Raw genomic sequence first — 23670 nt, forward strand, 5'->3', positions numbered from 1 at the left:
CCATCCTCAGCTCCAGCCTGGAGGCAGAGCCCCCCAGCCCTGGGGTCCCCTCCCAGGCCTCACGATCCTTACCACTCCATCTTCCACCTGACAACAATGCTCAACTGTCCAATATTTATGGGCCAATCTTACCACCCTGCCAGACCTCCTGCCTGGGGATTGTTCAAACTCCAATAAATATTTCGATCCTTGCCTCTATTACTTCGCCCACTCATTTCCATCGTCCTCCAGAACCAGGAGGTGATAGAGGCCTGATTTGCAGAGCCTTCCAGCCTTACCTTAAGTTGAACCCACAGCAATTATCCAGGGTCACATAAGCTACTGTGGTGAGGCAGCTAAATTTTCCTAACTAAACTGTACAGATCCCGGCCTCCCCCTATGTGAATTGGTAACGGATACATTGTACCCCTACCATTTCACCAAAAAACGCTTTGGGACAAGTCCTTTATTAAAAAATTTTAAAAAAATGTCCCACGATGTAAATCCATCTCACGCCGCTGACGAACCGAAAAAAGAAAAAAAAAGCCACAACAGCTCTGCCTGCATGGGAGGCTCCCGCCATGTGATGCTTCTTCTCGGTGACAGCTGTTATATAGCTGAGGGCGGGGCCACGAGGTGACATAAACGGGTGCCCCTGCCCCCCTCTGACTCCACGTGACGTCAGAGGAAGGCGTGGTCATCTGTTTACATTACTAAGTGGCCCCACCCTCAGCTATATAACAGCTGTCACCGAGAAGAAGCGTCACTCGGTGGGAGCCTCCCATGGAGGCGGAGCTGTTGTGGCTTTTTTTTCTTTTTTCGGCTCGTCAGGAGGCGTGAGATGGATTTACATCGCGGGACATTTTTATTTTTTTATCTTTTAATAAAGGACTTGTCCCAAAGTGTCTCCTGTCTTTTTTACTATTTTTGACACTTTTTTTGTGAAATGGTAGGGGTACAATGTACCCGTTACCAATTCACATAGGAGGGAGGCCAGCATCTGGGGGTCCCCTTGTTAAAGGGGGCTTCCAGATTCCGATAAGCCCCCCGCCCGCAGACTCCCACAACCACCAGTCAAGGGTTGTGGGGATGAGGCCCTTGTCCCCATCAACATGGGGACAAGGTGATTTGGGGGGCAACTCCAAAGCACCCTCCCTATGTTGAGGGTAAGTGGCCTGGTACGGTTCAGGAGGTGAGGCACTCTCTTGTCCCCCACTCTTTTCCTGCGGCCTGCCAGGTTGCGTGCTCGGATAAGGGTCTGGTATGGATTTTGGGGGGGACCCCTACGCCATTTTTTAAAAAATTTGGTGCAGTGTTCCCCTTATTTTCCATACCAGACCTGAAGGGCCTGGTATGGATTTTGGGGGGACCCCCACGCAATTTTTTTAAATTTTTGGTTCAGGGTTCCCCCTAATATTCATACCAGACCCAAAGGGCCTGGTAATGGACTGGGGGGCAACCCATGCCGTTTTTTTTCAATGAGTTTTATCTATAATTCATTACAGACACGATCAGTTTTAAATGACTTTTTTCCTTTAGAAATGTAATTTTGCTGTCAGACTGTTCTAAACATGGGAAAACTGTGCCACTTTACAGGCATACTATAGACACCCCCCAGGCACAATATTTAAAGAAATATTTCATTTTTATTGTTTCACTTTAAGCATGAATAAAATCACTGCTCCTGAAAAATCGTCCGTTTTTAAAACTTTTTTTTGCATTGATACATGTCCCCTGGGGCAGGACCCAGGTCCCCAAACACTTTTTATGACAATAACTTGCATATAAGCCTTTAAAATGAGCACTTTTGATTTTTCATGTTTCTGTCCCATAGACTTTAACGGTGTTCGCGTGTTCGTCCAAATTTTTTGCCTGTTCGCATGTTCTGGTGCGAACCGAACCAGGGGGGATGTTCGGCTCATCCTTAATCACAAGCAGGGGTTCTTAGGAAACCATATTACTGACAAAAGAAGTCCGATGCATCTCAAGGTTTCCATTTCAGTTTTGATTGGAGTCAACTTTTATTGTTGGGGGTTATTTACAAAAGGCAAATCTACTTTGCACTACAAGTGCAAACTACAAGTGCAAAGTGCACTTGGAAGTGCAGTCGCTGTAAATCTGAGGGGTAGATCTGAAATGAGGGGAAGCTCTGCTGATTTTATCATCCAATCATGTGCAAGCTAAAATACTGTTTTTTATTTTCCTTGCATGTCCCCCTCGGATCTGCAGTGACTGCACTTCCAAGTGCACTTTCAGTGCAATTTCAAGTGCACTTTGCACTTGTAGTTTGCACTTGTAGTGCAAAGTGGATTTGCCTTTCGTAAATAACCCCTATGGCTTTATTATATGTTTCCTTTTTTTCCCCAAAACAACAAAGAAATTCTATTTTATGGATTATAAAATAGCCATATACAATTTACCTTCCTTGCTGTGTTAACTTGCTGCAATGATTATTCAGTTTGGTGCTGATGTTTGCACATGTTAAGCCCCCGCATTAGATCATTATTTTCAGTAGTTATAATTGCTTTTATCTGTGTATAGTGTCAGCGTAGGGTGTGTTTTTTTAATGTTTATGTGTGCACTGCAAATACATGTGCTCAGGGTGTATATGTTATGAGATTGCAATGCAGTCTGCTCTGTATTTTCTTGTGTCTCCAGGGCAGGGTTAGTTGGGTTGGCTCAATGTCACACACAGATGTGACTCTTTACCCTGCAAACTTACACCGTGACGGCTGAGGAGGAGAAAAGGAAAAGCATAAAAAAAAAAAAAAAAGAAACAAATTCTTCCAAACCCACATTCACACACAGACACAGGAGCTGAAGAGAAGCCACAGACGGCACAACTAGTCTTGGGGCAAAACTTCTAGAGTAGCCAAGTTTTCAGCTCTAACATTTCTTTCTTTGCGCTGCTTTCCCTCCCACCTCCTTGTGTAGGGAGCAGTGTCTGGACTAGCTGTGCTGATAAGGAAGACACAACTGCAAGGGCAGGCTCAGCAAAAGTATCTGTCTGTCTGTGTAGCCTAGAGACAGACTGAAGACTTCAGGATTTTACTGTTCTCTGTAGCCCCTTCCCTACCCCCACCCCCCTCAATCCTAAACTGAAATAACCAAAACTATTCAAAAAAACTTCTCAAGTCTCCTCGAACGCTTCCACTGAATCAGAAAAGCAGATCCCTTCTGAGTGTCACACAGCATAAAACTTTTTTTTTTTTTTCCAGTGTAATGTCATGAAAATATGTAACATCCAGCACAGCTCCTTCAGATCTTTTTTTGAAGTCACTCTAGGTAGAGTAAATACACAGTGAGTGAGAGGGGATCGCAGTGCTTCCCTCCCATCCTCAACTTCATACTCCCCTCTCTCCCTCTCCCTCACTCTTCAGCCCTGATGCAGTTGGATGTCTTCAGCCTTTCTTGAACTTTTTATTTTTTTGGCAGGCGGGAGAACCCTGCCTTCATGACCAATATTCTTGGCGTAAAGATATCTATTAAATGAAAAAGAATACCTGAAGATTAGTGACAAGTTTTGCCTGGGAACGAACAAAAAAAAAAAAAAAAAAAAAGGGAAGGACCTGAAAGTTTACTGACAGGAGAAAAAGTTGGGATAGACACTGACAAACCCTTCCTACTTCAGCTACTGGGGAGAAAGCAAACACAGGAGTTCTGTGGAATTAACAAGGAGCATGCAGTCATGGTAAGCTACTGCCTCCACGTAACATGGGTAAAGTGGGGGCGATGCAGTAATCATTTGCTTTACCCTTTGCTTTTTAACTATTTATATACAATGTGTGTCATATGGGTATTTATATATATATATATATATATATATATATATATATATATATATATATATATACACAAACAAATACATGAGCTCCAATAAATATATATATATATATATATATATATATATATATATATATATATATATATATATATATATACAAAATACATGAGCTCCAACATTACTCAACGGCTAAACAGTTAAAAAATACTTTCACACACTTAATATATATTTCTGAATGATGACTTGTTGCAACCACAATGTACATGCGCACATACAAACTGCACTGACATTATCACTGTTAACTGTATATTGATCTGTACTACAATCAAGCTAAACATTTTCAATATATAGAAACTGTTGTCTTAAGTTTTCAAACAATCTGAAAAATGTTATTTGATGACTGCCATATTTGCTATGAAGCTGAATTTTGCATGACAATTGCGTTTTATATATACAGATTAATAGTCTGCTTGTTCGCAGTGATGGGCTGCACATTCTTTCTCTTGCTAGCAAAGTTTCTTCTACAAGCCGGCAAGTGGCAGCACATTTTAGGAAGTGAAGTTGATTGTCCCTACCAGTTTTGACTTAGTTCTGTGTTTATCACTTGCAGTTTGCTGAAATCCCTTTTGCTGCTGTCCAGTGATTATCACAGCTAGTGTTTAGTTAGAGTTTGGTGCCCTGTTTACACAGTCACCCCTCCTTCTCCATCCTTTACTTTTACTCAAGACCGGGATGGAGGATGGGCACTCCTCTCACCTCTATTGAGTGTCAAAGGCCAGATATGGAGGCTTTGGATTTTTTTTGTGTTGTGTGTGTCTCTCTTCTCTCCTTAATGTGACATGTCTTGTTCCAGTGATCAAAGGCCCTGGCGGAGTGTGGGAGATAGGCCTGTCAAAAAAACGCAAGCAACAAAACATGGTGGGGGAGAAGGAACTAGGAGCTGCCCAAGCACAGTGGTGGCAGCAATGCTGACAGAAATTAAAATGGGTTTGAAAGCAGCATGAGATTTATGATAGTTTTCATTTAAATCTTGCACTTGTAACACTTGTTGGACAATAGGCGTTCTAAAATAATCAACTGCAACAGCGGGATACAAGAACACAAAATAAGTCAAAACCCAAACTCCTAAACCCTAGAATAAGTTATCTAGCTTTTTCTATTTATCTAGAATAAATAGAAAAAAATTTAAGTAAACATTTAATATTTACATAAATGTCTGCAGTGGTTTGCGTAAAATTGGAAACCTGAAAAGTAAGCATTGCATACATCTGAACTTGCTAAGTAATATATGTCTAGGTGCATATGGGTTAACATTGCCTGTGTATTTTACAAAACTTCAAATGTTAATTTGATGTCTTGACATTTTTTTTATTTATTAATTTATTAATTAATTAATTTTTTTATTTATTTTGTATTTATTTTATTTATTTAATCAACAAATTTAGTGTGCAGTTTTACTCTGAATAGCCGAATAAGCATACTGGGTTTGATTTACTAAAACTGGAGAGTGCCAAATTTGGTGCAGCTATGCATGGTAGCCAATCAGCTTTCAATTTCAGCTTCTTCTATTAAGCTTTGACAAAAAAAAACTGGAAGCTGCTTGGTTTCTATGCAGAACTGCACCAAATTTTACACTCTCCAGTTTTAGTAAATCAACCCCAATGCCTTTTAATTACACAAATTGCAGTTGGAGTTCACATTGTGACCATAGAGCAACTTGTGCAAAGTCTGACTTACTAAAACTGCATGGAACCAAAGGATGACCTAATTACACTCCGGCAGTTTAGGGGTGAGAACTACAGCATGCTTAAATAATTGCCTGTAAAAATGCTGCAGTTATAAAACATATCCATGTCACTAAGAACACAAACTGTGACACGTTCCGCTAGAAGCAGTTGTAGCTACAGCGCTGGCTAGTGTTTTTCAGAGTTTACATAGCTCAGCAAGTCTGTTATGCCAGGGCCCATTCTTTATTTAGTTAAGGAATGTTATATCAGAGATGGATGTTTAATTTAACTAGAAAACATTAGCCAGGGCAGCCGTTATGTCCACTGCAAAGAGAAAAAAACTGCATTATAATGAAACAGTGTTTTGGCACAGAAAAAAATAAAAATAAAGAGAGAAAAAGGAAGACATAGAGAGAAAAAAATTATATTTTATTTTGTTTGCTTTATAATTCAGGCTAAATGATAGTATTTTAAAGTTATCAGAAAAAAAAACAGCTTTTATCTAAAACGTTATGATAGGGACCCTACACTATGCTACAAGGGACCATTGTGAGTTGCTTCAAGGAACAATGACAGATGTGAATTGATCTACAAACCCTGTCTACTCTACCTAAATACTGTACCTAATAAAAATTTATTTTGAACTAATAAGGTATAATCTTTAATAATATCTTTAGGAATATTGAGTGCCAAAGCCTATGATGTTAATCCACTGCACCAAGACACCCTAAAAAAAAAAAGTTGTAATTCAACTTTTTATATCTTAGGGCAGTTACATAAAAAAAATGTTAATGTCATATATAAAAAATAGAAAGCATCATTTATTTTCCATAATTGCATTTGAGAGGTCTGTGCACTTAGAGAATATTTTATGAAGAAGCTAGCTATACAATCCAGTTTGCAATACACCTAAGGATAAAAATATCATTTTTACAGCCTGTTTTGGAGGGTGAGATTTTTTTTTCTTCTCCTCTGTGCTTTACATAACATTCTGTACTAATCCGGCTTGCTGTCAGAGATGTTTCATGGTTGTGCAATTGCTGTGGTGAAGAATGCCAATTTGCATTCCAGGAGTGTCATTTGATTACTTTTATCTGCTCTGCTCCAAGTCCATCCCAGACCTCTCATTTCATCTTTCCATGTCACGAGTCAATACTGTGTCCTCTTTTCAAGAAAGAAAAAAAAAACAAAAAACAAAAAAAAACGCCTGCTTAAGACAAGAGAGAGAAAAAGTACTTTCATGTTGCAGCATCACTCCCTCTTTAAGTTGTCAGCAGCAGGGTATGATTCACTTGGGCCTAGAGAGATGGAACAGAAGAGGGTTATGTAGTTCAATAAGCCTATGGACAGGTACAATGTAACATCCCTGGAGAGACTGCTTAATGAAGACCAGGTCTGCAGAGTTCCCCACACTCTGACCTGGTGATGTCCCTGCAGTTTTCTTATTTGATCTTTTCTAGTGAATAGTGAATTGATCTTTTTTTCTCCCTTCCGTGAATTTTTTTTTTTTTTTTTTACTTCCAACTCAGCCCTTTAAGGGACACAGATGACCATATTGACCTAGAATCTGATATAGATATGTTAACATACTATATAAATTATGTACCTATTTGCCGAAGCATCCTCAAATAAATTAAGATTTCACCGATCTGCAATAAAGCGTCAGAGTAAGGGTTAAACATGCATTTTATGTCAGGAGTTCTGAGGTGTGCGCTCTTTTACAGTCGCTGTTTTATCAACAATGAAGCTTTTGTGGAGATGAGGTGACGTGTTAAGTGCCAGCTGCATGCTCTGTCTTGTACTGTATTATGGATAACATATTTGGAAGCGTGTATTAAAATAAGCAAAAAGGATTAAAGGATGTAGGCACACTTTTTGGCGATGTGTCAAGAAACCCTATTTTCTATAATATATAGCCCCTATAAATCCTTTATATTTTTTTGCCATGCTGTGATGCATTCTTTATAACTTTTCAAAGTTACGTAACTAATAAAAAATAGTGGTTTTATTTGTTTTTATTACAATTAATATAAAATCAGTTTTTGTCATTGTGCTCATTTACACAAGGGTATCACAGGGGAAAAATAGTTTGCCCCACTATCCTAAAATGCCCTTGAAATGTCTAGTCTGTGGGATTGACTTAAAAGTAGGGAAAATGAAAGTGAGTTTGTTTCTTACAACTAACAATTCAATTCCAGCTGTCATTTTTGTTGTACTGATTTGAACCTAAAAGCTAACATACCCAGTTGCATGGGCCTGCTGCTTCATTTTGCCTTCGCAGCAGAATTTCTAAAACAGATTATTAATTATGACTGTAAAAAATATTGGATACTCTGCGGTTGATTTACTAAAACTGCAGAGTGAAAAATCTGATGCAGCTGTGCATGATAGCCAATCAGCTTCTAACTTCAGCTTGTTCAAATAAACCTTGACAATAAGGCCTGGTTCAAACCTATGCATTTTTTAGTGCATTTTCAGTTTTGCATAAACACACTACTGTCCATTCAGCATGGTTTCCTATGGGTCACGTTTACGTCTGTGCTTTTTATGGAAAGGACAAAGGACCAGCAGGTTATGTTTTTGGTTCCATAGATTTCAATAATTTAAAAACAGGTATTGAAAAATGCAAAATGCACCTGGAATATGCATCAACTGCAACCTGCATAGGTGTGAACCAGGCCTAAAACCTGGAAGCTGATTGGTTTCTCTGCACAGATGCACCAGATCTTGCACTCACCTTTTTTTAGTAAATTGCCCCCCTTTGTGTTGTTAAAAAGGACGTATTTACTATTAATATGCAGTTTGGCCACACCGACATTTATTGAAGACCGTGGGGTTGATTTACTAAAACTGGAGAGTGCAAAATCTGGTGCAGCTCTGCATAGTAACCGATCAGCTTGCAGGTTTTTTAGTCTGAGCTTAATAGATCAAGCTGAAGTTAGAAGATTGTTTAATTAAGCTTTGACCAAAAAAAAAAAAAAAAATCTGGAAGCTGATTGGGTACCATGCGCGGCTTACACTCTACAGTTTTAGCAAATCACCCCCTATTTATTTTTTCTTAAATTTGTCAGAGAATAAAAGATGCAATTATATAATGATTTTTCAGAAAGTTCTTTTGCATAGAAACTTTTTTCTAGGCAATTTTAATGAATAAAAAAAAAAAAAAGGAAATTAGCAAAATGTAATTTTTACCAGTGGTGCCCAAACCTTTGCATATAACTATATATACACTTTGTCTGTTTGGAGGTCTAATTTAATAAACTGTAACTTTCTATACCTTTAGTAATAAGAAAAATAATCCGTAAATCTTCATAAGGACAGGTTATAATAACTTGTGTAATGTGAGCTTTAGAAGTCCTTTTGCTAAAGCAGACATAGCATCAGATATAATTTTATAAATCAGCCTTTTAGTTTAGGTAAAAAATGGTATTTTAAATTGCTTTTTTGTTTATTAAAAATCCTCACTGAGGTCTAAAATCATTTGTCTTACCAGTTGCATGATGCCCAACTTCATTTACCCCCCTTCCTGATAGTTCCGGCTTTCATGGACCTACTCCTGGGGCAAATCATCAAACCTCCCTGGGCTCACAGGAGAATGCTGCTGCTTGTGCGCTTCTTCGCTGTATTCCCATGTCTGACTAATGGCCCGTACACACGATCCAAAAATCGGGTGACAGATCATCCGTTTTCTTTTGCGGGTTACTAAAGTTAAGAAAGTTATCATATGACGGAATAAAAATGTGATGTAATGTGTCGTAGGGTAATTGTATTTTCAGACGACAACTGTACTGATTAAACAACATACCAGATTGTACGAAAAAATTTTTCGTGCTTGTCTGATCGGATAATGTTGAATGAACTGTCGTGATTGGCTCTCGAAAGCTCTGTACTAATGATCCGATAATTGTACGATTGCTTCAAAAGCAGTATTTTTCGTCCGATTTTTGGATCGTGTGTACGGGCCAAAAGACTGGACGATGTTGCTGCCTCTTACCTACAAATTGCTACAGTTACAACATTGCAGTCTGATTATGTGGAGAGAAGAGACTGAGAAAATGCTTCTTGCTGCCTGCAGCAGACTGGTGACATCATCTCAGTCTAGACAAAGTCAACGTACTGAGGCTCATGGATTGCTTTTTGAATGATAAAAGATACATTTAAAAAAAAAAAACAGTTCATTGTTTCAACTTTATTTTGAGCATACAAGCCCAAAATACATGTTGCAAAAAGGCGCAGAACTTCTTATTTTGCAAGTAAGCCTTTGGATTGTAAAAGGCCATTATATGACCTGGTTTATTGTTAGTATAAGTGGCATACTGCATTAAAAACACACAGAGACATCAAATCAGGTTTTCTGATGTTTAAACTACTACTTCATTTTGTATTTTGCCTAAAGTTCCTATTTAGTCCTGAAAGCCCAACCTCAGGCAGCTAAAAAAATAATCCCTTGCAGTGGGGCTGTGCCTGCACTGCAAGGGTTAGAGCAATTGAAAAAAATTGTAAAACAAGTCATTCCGTTTAAAATAGAAATGAAAGGCAAAACATTTTTTTATAGATTAAAAAGAAAAAAAAACATTATAAAAACCTTTTTTTACTTTTTAATAAATGATCACATTCCCTCTGTTCTCCGCTGCATAAGAGCTAGGGTTGGAGATACAGCAGCACACTGAGCTTGCCAGTACATGGCAGTGCAGCAGGGGCGTGTCAGAACAAGTCTGATCATTGGAGGAGGGTACACTTTTTTCCCAGCATAGCTGGAGAACTGACCACAATGTGTTGTCCTGCTTAGTGTGGTCAGTTTTTAATAGGAAAGCAAGGAGACTAGCAGGGACACCAGGGATTTCACACAAAAGCAGGAATACAAAAGGAACAGGATACTTTCTCATACAAGTACATGGTATAGCAGACACATATCAGGAATATGAAGTGTTGGGTTAACAAATGCTTTAATTGCTTGTTTGGGTCAAGGGGACTAATAGTAGAAGATTTATGTACCCCCGTGCTAGATTGGTCCTCACAGCATCTTTTTCCCCCCACACTGAAGAATTCTAGGGTCCTAATGTCATCAAAACCAAAACAGGGTCCATAGCTCTGCATTGGATTTGATTATGCCACAGCATGAGGGAGCACCATCTGTGGGGTGGACTACCATCTCTGGCATGCAAAAAAAAAAGGTTCTCCTCTCCCCTAGACAAAATGAGCAATTAAGCCTTACAGTGCGAGTACAGCCCCACTGCAAGGAATAATTTACATTTTTCCCGAAGCTGAACCTTAACAATTTTTCTTAAAAATGATCTGATCAGTAGGATCATTGCGTTTAACATTGAGCACACAGTATTGCATTCCCATATTCACCAATTTGATCATGGAGATTGCAAAATCATTTTTTTTATACTTTTGAGATATTTCCATTTTTCCTTGCACTCCCTTTATTTTACTTATACATATTCTTTACATGTAAGAGTTATCTGATTGTTCTCTAATTTGGTTATAAAAAAAATACTGTATATTTTAAATGACCAGAAAGATATCAAACTTACATTGGTTATTTAAATTGTATCACTGTATTTGCCAATGACATTGCTTTTTTCTTTTCCCAAAAATGTATGCACTACATATCTAAAGAGTTAAAAGTATGTCGTTTAGCTGCAGATTTCGCTGAAAACAGAATGCCAGTTTTCTGTTTCAAGAACAATCTGGCAACTGGAGTTTTTTTTTTTGCTAAAATTTCTGAATGAATTAAATTACATTTTTCAGTCAGATGCACAGACAGCAAATATTTTCACTGCCTTATTAAAAAAAAAAAACATTAAAAAAATGTTTAAGTCTAGTATTTAGCAGTTCTCAAGAGTTTTAAGAACCTCAAGGTAGGGAATTACTTCTGAATAAAAAAATCAAGGATTATACTTCACAGTGAAAATGGCTTTTATTAAATATTCCTCTAAACAAGTACATTTGAGGAGACAGGATAACGTCATCCTGCAGAGAAAATCACTTTATAGCAAGGTATAATACTTTGTAATTGTATTTTAAACTATATTACCATAAAATATACCCATGTTTTATTGTGTCAAGATTTTATTTTTTTCTGCACCTACAAGATATTTTAAGAACTAAACAAAGCATTTTTGTGTTTCAAATGGTGACAAAACGTGTATGCAATGATTGGGTTGAGATTGTGAATGTGGTTCCCTGATCTATTTTTAATTGCCAAAGATGTCTAGAAACTATATGTGTCAATAAGTTTCTGTGTGATTGGATGCTTGAAATAGAGACAGATTCATTGACCTAGGCAGTGGTGGCTGGTAGTATATTTTGGGAGGGCAAACAATGCACCCATAGCCAGCTTGATGGTCAGTCGGCGGGTCAAAACGCACCCCCCATGGGTCAGTCGGTCACACAGCTTTTAGGTCAGGCTCAGTACTCACACTGGGGACTGTCACTCTTCTTTGCCCATACTCAGCTCTAATCAGCAGCTCCTCCTCCGTACAGCTCCATTGCTGCAAAACTCTCCAGCAGCTTCAGATCCCACTGCCATACCGTCCCCACCCTTCTCCTTCCTCCTCCTAGGTCAATGGGCTCGCTTCTCCTTTCAGACAATTGGGACAGTGCTCTGCGCCCTGAGCCCACCCTTTTTTGAAGCCTATTAGAGCCTTTGGCTCTAATCATGTGCTTCAAGAAAAAACAAAACCCATTGGAATCCATGCATCTGGCGCCATGCATGTAGATTAGGGGGCCGGATGCATGGATGGGGGGGCGGCGCCCGTGCGCCCCTAATGGATGGGCCGCCACTGGAACTAGGGTTCAAAAAACTTCTTAAAGCAGACTGATAACAACCTGGGCAATTTTTAAACTAAACACATGATAAAAAATACTTTATGAAAGATCATATGGTGAAACCCATTTATTCAAAGTGGTGTGCTTAATAGTTTCATAGTTTTAGTTGGTAAGGTTGAATAAAGTCACTACTCCATCCAGTCCAACCTGTGTACTTGGCGTAGTATATCACAGTGAAGAGTGGGCACTGTTTCATTGTGCCAGGGGTGCTGCTATGACCATAAAACCTGGGGCACCTTTGAGCACACCATGTAGAAAAGTAATGTGGAGTGCAGTACACCACGGTGAGCAGTGGGAGTGCTCAAACTGTGTTAGTAGTGGGAGTGGCTTAAGGGGCATGGTTAAATAAAACAATCCCCCCCAATATAATCCTTCCCTTCTTCCAGGTCAATCTGTCCCCAGTATAATCCCACCCAGGTAAGTCTGCCCCTATTGTAATCCCCCTCCCTAGGTCAGTCTGTTCCCCAGTATAATCCTTCCCCCTCCCCAGGTAAATCAGTCCCCCCGTAAAAATCCCCCCCCCCCAGGTCAGTCTGTCCCCCAGTATAATCCTTTCCACCTAGATCAATCTGTCCCTCAGTATAAGCCCCCAGGTCAGTCTATCCTTCAATATAATTCCCCTAGGGGGGATTGTACTTGGGCACACACTGACCCTCAGTACAATCCCTGCAATAGTTGATTTTTTATTTATGCCCTGCAATAGTTGTGCAAATGTTTATCAGATCACTGCTTTCACAAAAAACACACTAATATCATTATATGCACACATAAACACAACATAACTTCCAAAATGCCTGCTAAATTCTCACTAAGGCCTTATTCGCACTAAAGTGTACACCCCTGTGAGGACTGTGTTTACAAACCTAGGAATGCACAGGAGTTCCGTGAACCCTTGTGTGGGTAGTCCCATTCATATCTGTTAGGATGCAGGGACTGCATGATCACAGTTGCTGCTCCCAATCTGACATCTGTGTGGGTGCAGGTGCACAGTTCAATTGTAGACAGTGTGAGTTCAGGGACACGCACCCACACAAATGTGGAATTAATTTACCTCAATGGGACTTTCTGCACAGGTAAACACAAAACACTTGTGCATCCTCGTGTGGGTAAACATGACCTCGCATATGTGTACTCTGTATTAAGCCCTATGTGAACAAGGCCTACCTATGTTTTTTGTTTTTCATTTAATTTTTTTTACAATGTTATTTTTCATATTTTTCCTGCTTTTTTTTTTTTTTTTTTTACTTCTTGGGGGTGGTTGGTACAACATCAGGGGTCTAAACAGGGAAAGGAACTGAGGACAGATACAGAGTCCTCATTCCCTTTATTTGCAGCCTCAGTGCTAGATGTCTTTGTACAAAGGTTCCTATTCATTCACAAATGGAAGCATAGTAAACACCATTTGTTTTGAATTCCGAAGTGATCGGTACTAATTGCTCAGTGTGTTTATTCATGTCATTTTTACCAGCCCCCTCCCCTACGCTTCATCCTGACACCAATCCCTGTCCCCAGCAGCAGCTGAAGCCGTTGGGAGGGTTGAGGAGGGGAAGCCAGCCAGCAGCCCTGTTCAATAAAGCCAGAGACATAGGCAGCAGACATTATATTCAAATCTTAAAATGGTTGTAAAGGCAGAAGGTTTTTTACCTTAAGGCATCTTGGCATTAACCTCCCTGGCGGTTTTCCCGAGTGTGGCTCGGGGTTAAATTTCAGCACCATTAGCGGTAACCTTGAGCCACACTCGGGATTGCATTGCAGGATCCTGGAGCGGTATACTTACCTTATCCCCAGGATCCTGCGATGTCCCTCGCTGTGTCTGCGGGCTCTGTCCTCCGCCCGAAGCCTCACTGTGCCAGGCTTCGTTCCCTGTGAGTGTCGCGATGCACGGGAGTGGAGCCTGGCAGAAAATTCAAAAAAGTGAAAAATCATAACACATACAGTACACTGTAATCTTACAGATTACAGTACTGTATGAAATTATTTCACATCCCTTTTGTCCCCAGTGCTTTTTCCAATGCCCTGCATGCAGTTTTATATTATATATACTGTTGTTTCTGCCTGGAAACTTGAGATTGTCCATAGCAACCAAAAAGTGTTCCTTTACGTCAAAAGTGGTTTTAGATCAGCTAGAAAACAGCGATAGTAAATTAGAACACTTGCAGAATTGAACAATAGTGAATCGTGGGGAAATCAATGTTATTATTTATCATAATTATTTATAGTTATTTATTATATTATAATTTATGATTTTGTGTTTCAAACTTCATCATACCCGGGATATCTACTAGACTCTTGGTGGACAGATATAAGTGTGTTATTACTAAGAATTACAGGCCTACATTATAAAACACCAAATGTCTATGCAAAATAATTGTAACGCTTTGAGATGCAAAAATCTGACATAATCATACCGCCAGGGAGGCTACGGTAAAAAGCCTTCTATACTCATCCCCAGCCCTCCCTAAATACCTACCTGAGCCTGATCTTGATCCAACACGGAGGCAGAATGGGAGCTATTGGCTCCTGCTGCTGTCAATCAAATCCAATGAGGAGGGAACAGTGGGGCGGGGCAGTCTATGATGCTCTGTGTGTGTCAATAGATGCTCGGGATCCAGCCCGCACAAGTGCCCCCAAAGTAAGCGACTTGATATGGGGGCACTCGGAAGAGAGGAGCCAGAAGCCAGAAGCGATGGCGGGGAACCCTAGAAGAGGAGGTTCAGAGCAAAGTAAAAAAAAAAAATAGAACCTTTACAGTAACTTTTCCTGTATGTTTGCAGATTGACTGTGCCCCTCCTGTCTCTCAAGCCTCCCTATTGGTCCTGTAGCCTCCCTGACGGTTTTCCCGAGTGTGGCTCGGGGTTAAATTTCAGTCCCATTAGCGGTAACCCCGAGCCACACTTGGGATTACTTTGCAGGATCCTGGTGCGGCGTTACTTACCTTGTCCCCAGGATTCTGCAATGTCCTCCGCTGTGTCTGTGGGCTCTGTCTCTTCCGAAGCCTCTCCATGCCAGGCTCTGTTCCCTGCGAGCATCACGACGCACGGGGGCGGAGCCTGGCGGCAAATTCAAAAAAATGTAAAAACCATAACATATACAGTACTGTAATCTTACAGATTACAGTACTGTATGAAATTATTTCACTTCCCTTTTGTCCCCAGTGCTTTGGCCCATGCCCTGCATGCAGTTTTATGATATATATACTGTTCTTTCTTCCTGGAAACTGGAGATTGTCCATAGCAACCAAAAAGTATCCCTTTATGTCAAAAGTGGCTTTAGACCAGCTAGAAAACAGCGATAGTAAATTAGAACACGCAGAATTGAGCGATAGTGAATCGTGGGGAAATGTATTTTATTATTATTATATTATTATTTTTTTTAGTTATTTATATTTATTTATTATATTATAATTTATGTTTTTGTGTTTCAAACTTCATCATACCCGGGATAACTACTAGACTCTTGTTTGGACAGATTTAAGTGTGTTATTGTTAAAAATTACAGGCCTACAATATAAAACGCCAAATTTCCATGCAAAATAATTGTACTGCTTTCAGCACCTAAAATCCGAAATAATCATACCGCCATGGAGGTTAATGATCTTAAGATATTAAGCTCCCTTTTCCTCTGCATCTACTGGGCATTGTGACATGCAGTTTTTATGAAAAGTAACCTCTGTGCATGCAATTCTCATACCGCCATGGAGGTTAATGATCTTAAGATATTAAGCTCCCTTTTCCTCTGCATCTACTGGGCATTGTGACATGCAGTTTTTATGAAAAGTAACCTCTGTGCATGCAATTCTTTATGTGATGGTTTGTTTAAATTGGTCACGATTGTGACAAGCTTACTATTCATATACCAGTCCCATACTATATGAACATCATGTACATGACACATGCTAAGTTGCTTTTCCTATTCCAGGAAGGGAAAATGTGTTAATTACTTATATATAGAAGTTTTAACAGCCTATCAATTTAAAACATCATCATGTTTTTAATTAGACTTACTTCTATTTTTGTATCAACTGGGGAAATTGCCCCTTACTTTCTGCCACACAACCAGTGCAGTGACAGCTGGACAGTAGGAGTGGCATATTTGAAAAACACTGTTATACACACAATTTTTCATAAAATGTACACATCTGAAAAAGTGAAGTTGTCATGAAAACTGCCCAACTTTAAAATATGTACTATAAACTCATCAACAGCCTAGAAAAAATGTTGTATACCTGAATCCTAAGTTAATGTTCAAGGCATGCCAGTGTAGATAAGCCCTTTATTTTTAGAGGATTCATAGTCAAGAAGTTTGAAGAAGAGTTGTGATGTGTTGTTTTTGAAAGACTGTGACCAACAATGTCAATATTCTGACATTTAGAGAACATTGGAATAAAGATCTGGTGAATCATTTTAGCAAAGAGACATCAAATGTTGGAGTTTTCTTTAGAATGGGACTTTTTGTGATCAACTGCTTTTTTCTGCAATGGCCCCACTGATGACTCACTTATCTACCATAGACTTTGAAAATGGAAGTATTGTTAAGGTGGAAATTCAGCTATCTGGAATAAAAGTGGCCACCACCTGAAGCTCCTTCATATTTTCTTTTGAACAAAAAAAAACTCTATGCATACCTTCTCCTGTTTTCTGTGCTCTCTTAGCCAGGTCCTTCTACTTCTTTCTCTGCAGTGGCAGGCCTTTTTCCTCGAACCGAAACCTGGAGTACTGGCTATGTGATGATGAACCCCCAAAGGGTGAGTCAGCAACAGACTGGGCTCACACTAAATGGGTAGCATGACATTGAATGTCGCTCTGCCTGAAAAGGCCCAGCAGCACTGGACCTAGGACAAGCCTAGAGAGACAGTACTGGAGTCTCTTGCAAGCAATAAAAGCTTGAGCACTTTTTTACTAAAACACTGTGCACTGGTAAGACCAAAAATGTGTGATAATGCACCCCCGAGGGGTGAGTCACAGACTGGGTTCACAGTAAATGGGTAGAATGACACTAAATGTCGTTCTGCCTGAGTGGGACAGACAGCACTGGACCAAGGATAAGGCACTTTACAGGATGGTGGGTAAGCCCCAAAATGAAGAAAAATTATAATAGGAGTCCCACTTTAAAGATTTAGCTGCAATGTCTTTAAATAACATGTTTCAAATTGTCCCAAAATGTTTAATTTTTGGACTTTTTTCTTTACATGTGTTCAACTATTTTACAAAATCTATTTGTTTGCTTTTATCTTTTATATCTTCTTGAATTTTTTAAGCAAAACAGACTTCTACCGCACATGCCCAGTGCTCTTACAACTTATCTTACTTCAAATGCATATTTTTAATAATTACATTGAATATTTAGTAATCATTAAAACAGAGGAATGGAATAAGCATGAATGATTGCAGTTAAATAAATGAGACATTTAGGTCCATGAGCATGAAAATGGGATCATACATTTTGACAATGCAGTCCAGTTCAATAAATTGTTCCCGCATCAGGAGAGCACTCACAGAATACAGAAATGCAGACCAGACCACATTGTTTCTTTATCAAGCACTTAGAAGAAGCAAGATATGGGGAACCAGCGTGGCAGAACAAGTAGCTAGGTCTTGCAGCTACTTGCAACACTCTGCATATGAAGGGAGGAAGAAGGGGAGGATAAGGGTGGCACTGGTGGGGGTATATTGGTGGCACAGAGGAAACAGGAAGACACTGGTGGAGAACCTACCCAGTGCAATGAGGACCCTCTGTGTACAGGGGACTTCTTGCAGCTGGACACAGGAGCCATGTTGGGGTACACCTAGGTCTATTCAAAGTCATACACATAAGTGGGCACTGTTTGAAATCTGCATTACATGCTACTGAACCCCACAGTCTGTGCAACCTACTCCTAACTTCTTTACTCTGTTTTACATACTACTGACCTCTAAACGTTATGTTATTTACTCCTGACCAATGTGCTGTACAATACATACTGCTGATCTCTTTCTTACTCACTCCTGACCCCCTTACCTGTGAATTACTTACTACTGTCCTCTGCCCATTGTGTTACTTCCTACTGATTGCTTTACCCAGTGTTACATACTATTGACTCCTGCATGTTGCATTACATGCAACTGTCCTTGACAAAATGTACACTGCAATAACAGGCCAAACCCAGTCTAGCCTAAAAAGCCAAACCAAGCCATCCAGGCAAGAACCCAACCCAGCCAGCCAGACCAGAACTCAGCCCAGCCAGGTCATAGCTCAGTCCAGCCAGGCCAGAGCTCAAATGAGTCAGCCATGCCAGAACTTAAACCAGTCAGCAAGGCCAGAACTTAAACTATTAGGCCAAACCAGAAACCAAACCAGCTAACCACGTCAGAACTCATGCCAGTAAGCTAGCTGGGCCAAATACAGACTATCCAGCCAGTCGAGCCAGTATCCAGCCCAACCAGTCACCCAGGCCAGAACGTATTCCAGCCATACAGGCAAGAACTAAAACCAGTCAGCCAGGCCAAAACCAAAACCAGCCAGCCAACAACTCAGTTCAGCCAGCCAGCCAGACAGTCCAGAACTCAAACCAGACAGCCAGGCGAAAACTCAACCCAGCCAGCCAGTCGGCCAGGCCAGAACACAGCCCAGCCAGTCCAGGTTCAAACCTAGCTTAAGGTGGTTGTAAAGGCTAAAGGTTTTCTTACGTAACAATTTCTATGTATTAAAGTAAAGAAAATCTTCTGTACCAGAGGATCGCCCCCCCCCTATACTTACCTGAGCCTGATCACCATCCACTGATGTGCCCGAGTGCAGTGGCTCTCTATGCTCTATCATCCCTTCTCACTGGGCAGATTGGAAGCCATTGGCTCCCACTGCTCTCAATCAAATTCTGTGATAAGGGAGTGGGGGGCAGCCAAGCAAGCCCGCATGAATGGCCCGATAGAAAGTGGCTTTCTATGGGGGCACACGCTGAAGAGGTGAAGCCAGGGGTACCGGCAGGGGACCCTAGATGAGGAGAATCGGGGCTGCTCTCTTCAATACCATTGCACAGAGCAGGTACAGTGGATATAACAAGTCTATACACCCCTGTTAAAATTTCAGGTTTCTGTGATGTAAAAAAATGAGACAAAGATAAATAATTTCAGAATTTTTCCACCTTTAATGTGACCTATAAACCGTATAACTCAATTGGAAAACATACTGAAACCTTTAAGGGGGGGGAGTAAAAATAAAAAAATTAAATAATGTGGTTGCACAAGTGTGCACACCCACCCTCTTATAACTGGGGATGTAGCTGTGTTCAGAATTAAGCAATCACAGTCAAACTCATGTTAAATAGGAGTCGGTACACACCTGCCATCATTTAAAGTACCTCTGATTAACCACAAATAAAGTTCAGCTGTTCTAGTAGGTCTTTCTTGACATTTTCTTAGTCGCATCCTACAGCAAAAGCCATGGTTCGCAGAGAGCTTCCAAAGCATTAGAGGATTCTCATTGTTAAAAGGTATCAGTCAGGAGAAGGGTACAAAAGAATTTTCAAGACATGATATATACCATGGAACACAGTGAAGACAGTCATCATAAAGTGGAGAAAATATGGCAGAACAGTGACATTACCAACAGCACCATGCTTTGGGACTGTTTTTCTTCAGCTGGAACGGGGCCTTAGTCAAGGTAGGGGGGAATTATGAACAGTTCCAAATACCAGTCAATATTGGCACAAAACCTGTAGGCTTCTGCTAGAAAGCTGAACATGAAGAGGAACTTCATCTTTCAGCATGACAATGACCCAAAGCATACATCCAAATCAACAAAGCAATGGCTTCAACAGAAGAAGATTAAAATTTTGGAATGACCCAGCCAGAGCCCAGACCTGAATCCGATTAAAAATCTGTGGGGTGATCTGGAGGGCTGTGCACAGGAGACGCCCTCGCAATCTACCAGACTTGAAGTGTTTTTGCCAAGTGGGCAAATATTGCCAAGTCAAGATGTGCCATGCTGATAGACTCATACCCAAAAAGATCGAGTGCTGTATTGAAATCAAAAGGTGCTGCAATAGAGTATTAGTTTAACGGTGTGCACATTTATGCAACCACATTATTATTATTATTTTAGTTCCCTCCACCTAAAATATTTCAGTTTGTTGTTCAACTGAGTTGTACAGTTTATAGGTTGCATTAAAGTTGTAAAAAGTTCTGAAATAATTTATCTTTCTATCATTTTCTTACATCACAGAAACCTGACATTTTAACAGGGGTGTGTAGACTTTTTATATCCACTGTAAGTATAACCTGTTTATTTTATATATATATATATATATATATATATATATATATATATATATATATATATATATATATATATAGCTTTAGCATCACTTTAACAAACTTGGGAATGGAAGTGTCATGTTTCTTACTGAAGTTAAAATGGCGGGATAACTTTATATTTTTACAGTGACATTTGTATTATTTATATTTTTCTTCCAACCTTCCTTCCTTTTTTGCTGGACCTTGTAAGGTTATCGCCTTAAAAAAAGCATGCTGCCCTCTTTGTAATTTCCTGTTCTAGGGTGGCAACACTATCTTACTGTTAATCTTTTGAAACACAGCCTTGTTTCCTAGGACACATATTCCCACTGCTTTACAAGCTATTGTCCTCACAAACAGCATGCCAACATGTTCAACTTTCATGTTCAACTTTGACCTGTAGGCATAGGCGTGCGCAGACCATGGCATTAGGGTGTGCACCCAAAGCTCAAACACGTGTGTGTGTATATATATATATATATATATATATATATATATATATATATAAATATTTTTTTTAATATTATTTTTATAATAAATATAATAAATATATTATTATTTATATTTTTTATTTATATATATATATTTTTTTTAATCATAACTTTTTTTTATAATTTTTCTATTTTTTCCAATTTTATTTAATAATATATTATTATTATTATTATTATTATTATACAATTTTTTAGGAGCTCCATTGGGGGGCTTTGGTTTGATATCAGAGGTCTAAACAGACCCCTGATATCTCACTTTTAAGACAGAGATTCCCCAGTCCCTTCTTCAGCCAAACAGCAGGGGGAATCTGTGCAGCACAGCATGATTAGGGTGTGCCCAGGCACACCTGGCACACCCTCTGCACACGCCTATGCCTGTAGGCCATATTGAACTAAGGTGCACCCTTGCTTGTGCACAAATGATAAGCCCACCACCAGAGCTAAATTGAAGGAAGCTGCACTGTGAATCATTGACATTATGGGGCTGATTTTCTAAAGCTGGAGAGTGCATAATCGGGTGTAGGTGTGCATGGTAGCCAGTCAGCTTCTAACTTCAGCTTGTTCAATTAAGCTTTGACAATCAAACCTGGAAGCTGATTGGTTTCTATGCAGAGCTGCACCAGATTTTGCACGCTCCAGTTTTAGTATATCGATCCCTATGTCTGTATTAACCAATTTCCTGGTACAGTACATAGGCAAGCCAAACATTTACCCTAAAGATGTTAAAGAGGAAGTAAACCCTGATGGGTTTTACTTCCTCTTTGTTTCCCTGCAAAGGTAAAGCATAATGGGCTAGTATGCATCACATACTAGCCCATTATGTGTCACTTGCCTAAAACCGAAACCTGCGATGTCCTCAATTTCCTCGCCTCCATGAAGCGTCCATCTTTCACCCTCTTCCTTCTGGGTATCGTGGCTCTGGCACTGTGATTGGCCGGAGCCGCGATGACGTCACTCTCGCGCATGCACATGGGCATGACGCCAGTCCTTTAGAAACAGCACAATTGCCGTTTCTAAAGGTTTCTACAGTGCGCCTGTGCCATTGTCTATGGCACATGCGCCATAGACATTGGTGCCCATCTCTTTTGCAGATATCTCCTAAACCGTGGAGGTTTAGGAGATATTTGGAGCACCTACAGGTAAGCCTGTAGGTAAAATTGGTTGTAAAGGGTTTACAACCACTTTAAGGTGGTAAGGCAAGCTCATGATCAGCCTTTGGCATACAAACAGAGCTCGTTATTATGTATAGCTGCTTGCCGATCGCCCCACAAACTTTTACTGCTGTGGTTAGACACAGCACAAGCTGATCAGTGGATGCCAGCCAATGGATGTCTGCCAGCACCCACTGATCGGTGAAGAGAAACACAGAACAGAGCTCTGCCTATGTAAACAAGGCAAAGCTCTGTTCTGTCAGCGGGGATATGATGGATTTTTTTCCCCTGTAATGCAAGGAATAAAATCCATTAGATCCCTTAGTAAAAACAGCACACACAGTACAAATACACTGGTAAGGCACCCTTTGAGCGCCCTAGATGTTTAACCCCTTCCCAGCCAGTGTTATTAGTACAGCGACAGTGCATATTTTTAGCACTGTATTAGTGTAAGTGGTTCCCACAAAGTGTCAGTTAGTGTCAGATTGTCCACCGAAATATTGCAGTCCCACAATAAGTCACTGATTGCCACCATTACTAGTATATAAAAAAAAATTCCATTATATATCCCATAGTTTGTAGACATTATAACTTTTTTTGCAAAACGGTCAATATATGCTTATTGGGATTTTTTTTTTTACTAAAAATATGTAGCAGAATACATATTGGCCTAAATCTATGAAGAAATGTGACTTTTTAAAAACAATTTTGGATATGTTTTATATCAGAAAGTAAAAAATATTGTTTTTTTCAAAGCTGTGTGTTTATGTTTATAGCGAAAAAACAAACAAACCCCAGAGGTGATCAAATACCACAGAAATAAAGCTCTATTTTTGGGAAAAAAGGACATAAATGGGTAGCTTTGCATGATTGCACAATTGTCATTTAAAGTAATGCAATCTATATATGTTATGATTTAGGTCATGTGACCCCTAATAAAGGATCACATGATCACAAAATGTCCCCGTTTTCTAAAAGAACATTTCTGGCCCACGGAATTTTTTTTTGCGCAAGACACGTCATGAGGATGTCAAGTGATGCATCTGTGAGTATTCATAAGATGCTTTGTGCACAGTTAGTCTATTTTTTTTTTGGATATATTTCCACAATGTATCTTATGTCTGTGTGCATACTTTACAAAAATGTTCAAATTACACTAATATTTATCCTTTCACCTGTTACATAACAAAAATCTCTATAAAACTAATTTTAGCCCACAATCCAGCTTATAATCATATATAAATTGTAATAAGTTTGCTTTTTCTTTTCTAGGCTCAAAAAAGGTTCTTATATATTTAGCAAATTTTACATAAAGGTAATATCTTGTTTCATACCCAGACTGTACTCTACGTATGTTGAAAGATTTTTTTGTACTGTTCTTTGTATTGTAGCATATGTTAAAAGATTTTCCAGTAACATACTAAAGTTTCTTTT

General features: G+C 39.6%; 1 protein-coding gene across 5 annotated transcripts in view; it reads left to right on the top strand.

Annotated features, from left to right (window-relative positions):
• Window positions 1-2556: 2556 nt before the first annotated feature.
• Window positions 2557-23670, top strand: part of BNC2 (basonuclin zinc finger protein 2) — an 878778-nt gene continuing 857664 nt past the window's right edge. For 2 of the 5 annotated variants that reach the window (XM_073636651.1, XM_073636668.1), the window contains exon 1: window positions 2558-3670. In XM_073636651.1, the coding sequence (XP_073492752.1) occupies window positions 3668-3670 (3 nt within the window). In that variant the 5' untranslated portion in view covers window positions 2558-3667. Of the gene's footprint in view, window positions 3671-23670 lie in introns of all 5 variants that reach the window. The other 3 variants (XM_073636660.1, XM_073636678.1, XM_073636695.1) reach the window with 3 other exon arrangements.

The sequence above is a fragment of the Aquarana catesbeiana genome, linkage group LG01 (assembly GCF_042186555.1).
Source record: "Aquarana catesbeiana isolate 2022-GZ linkage group LG01, ASM4218655v1, whole genome shotgun sequence".
NCBI classification, from domain to species: Eukaryota; Metazoa; Chordata; class Amphibia; order Anura; family Ranidae; genus Aquarana; species Aquarana catesbeiana.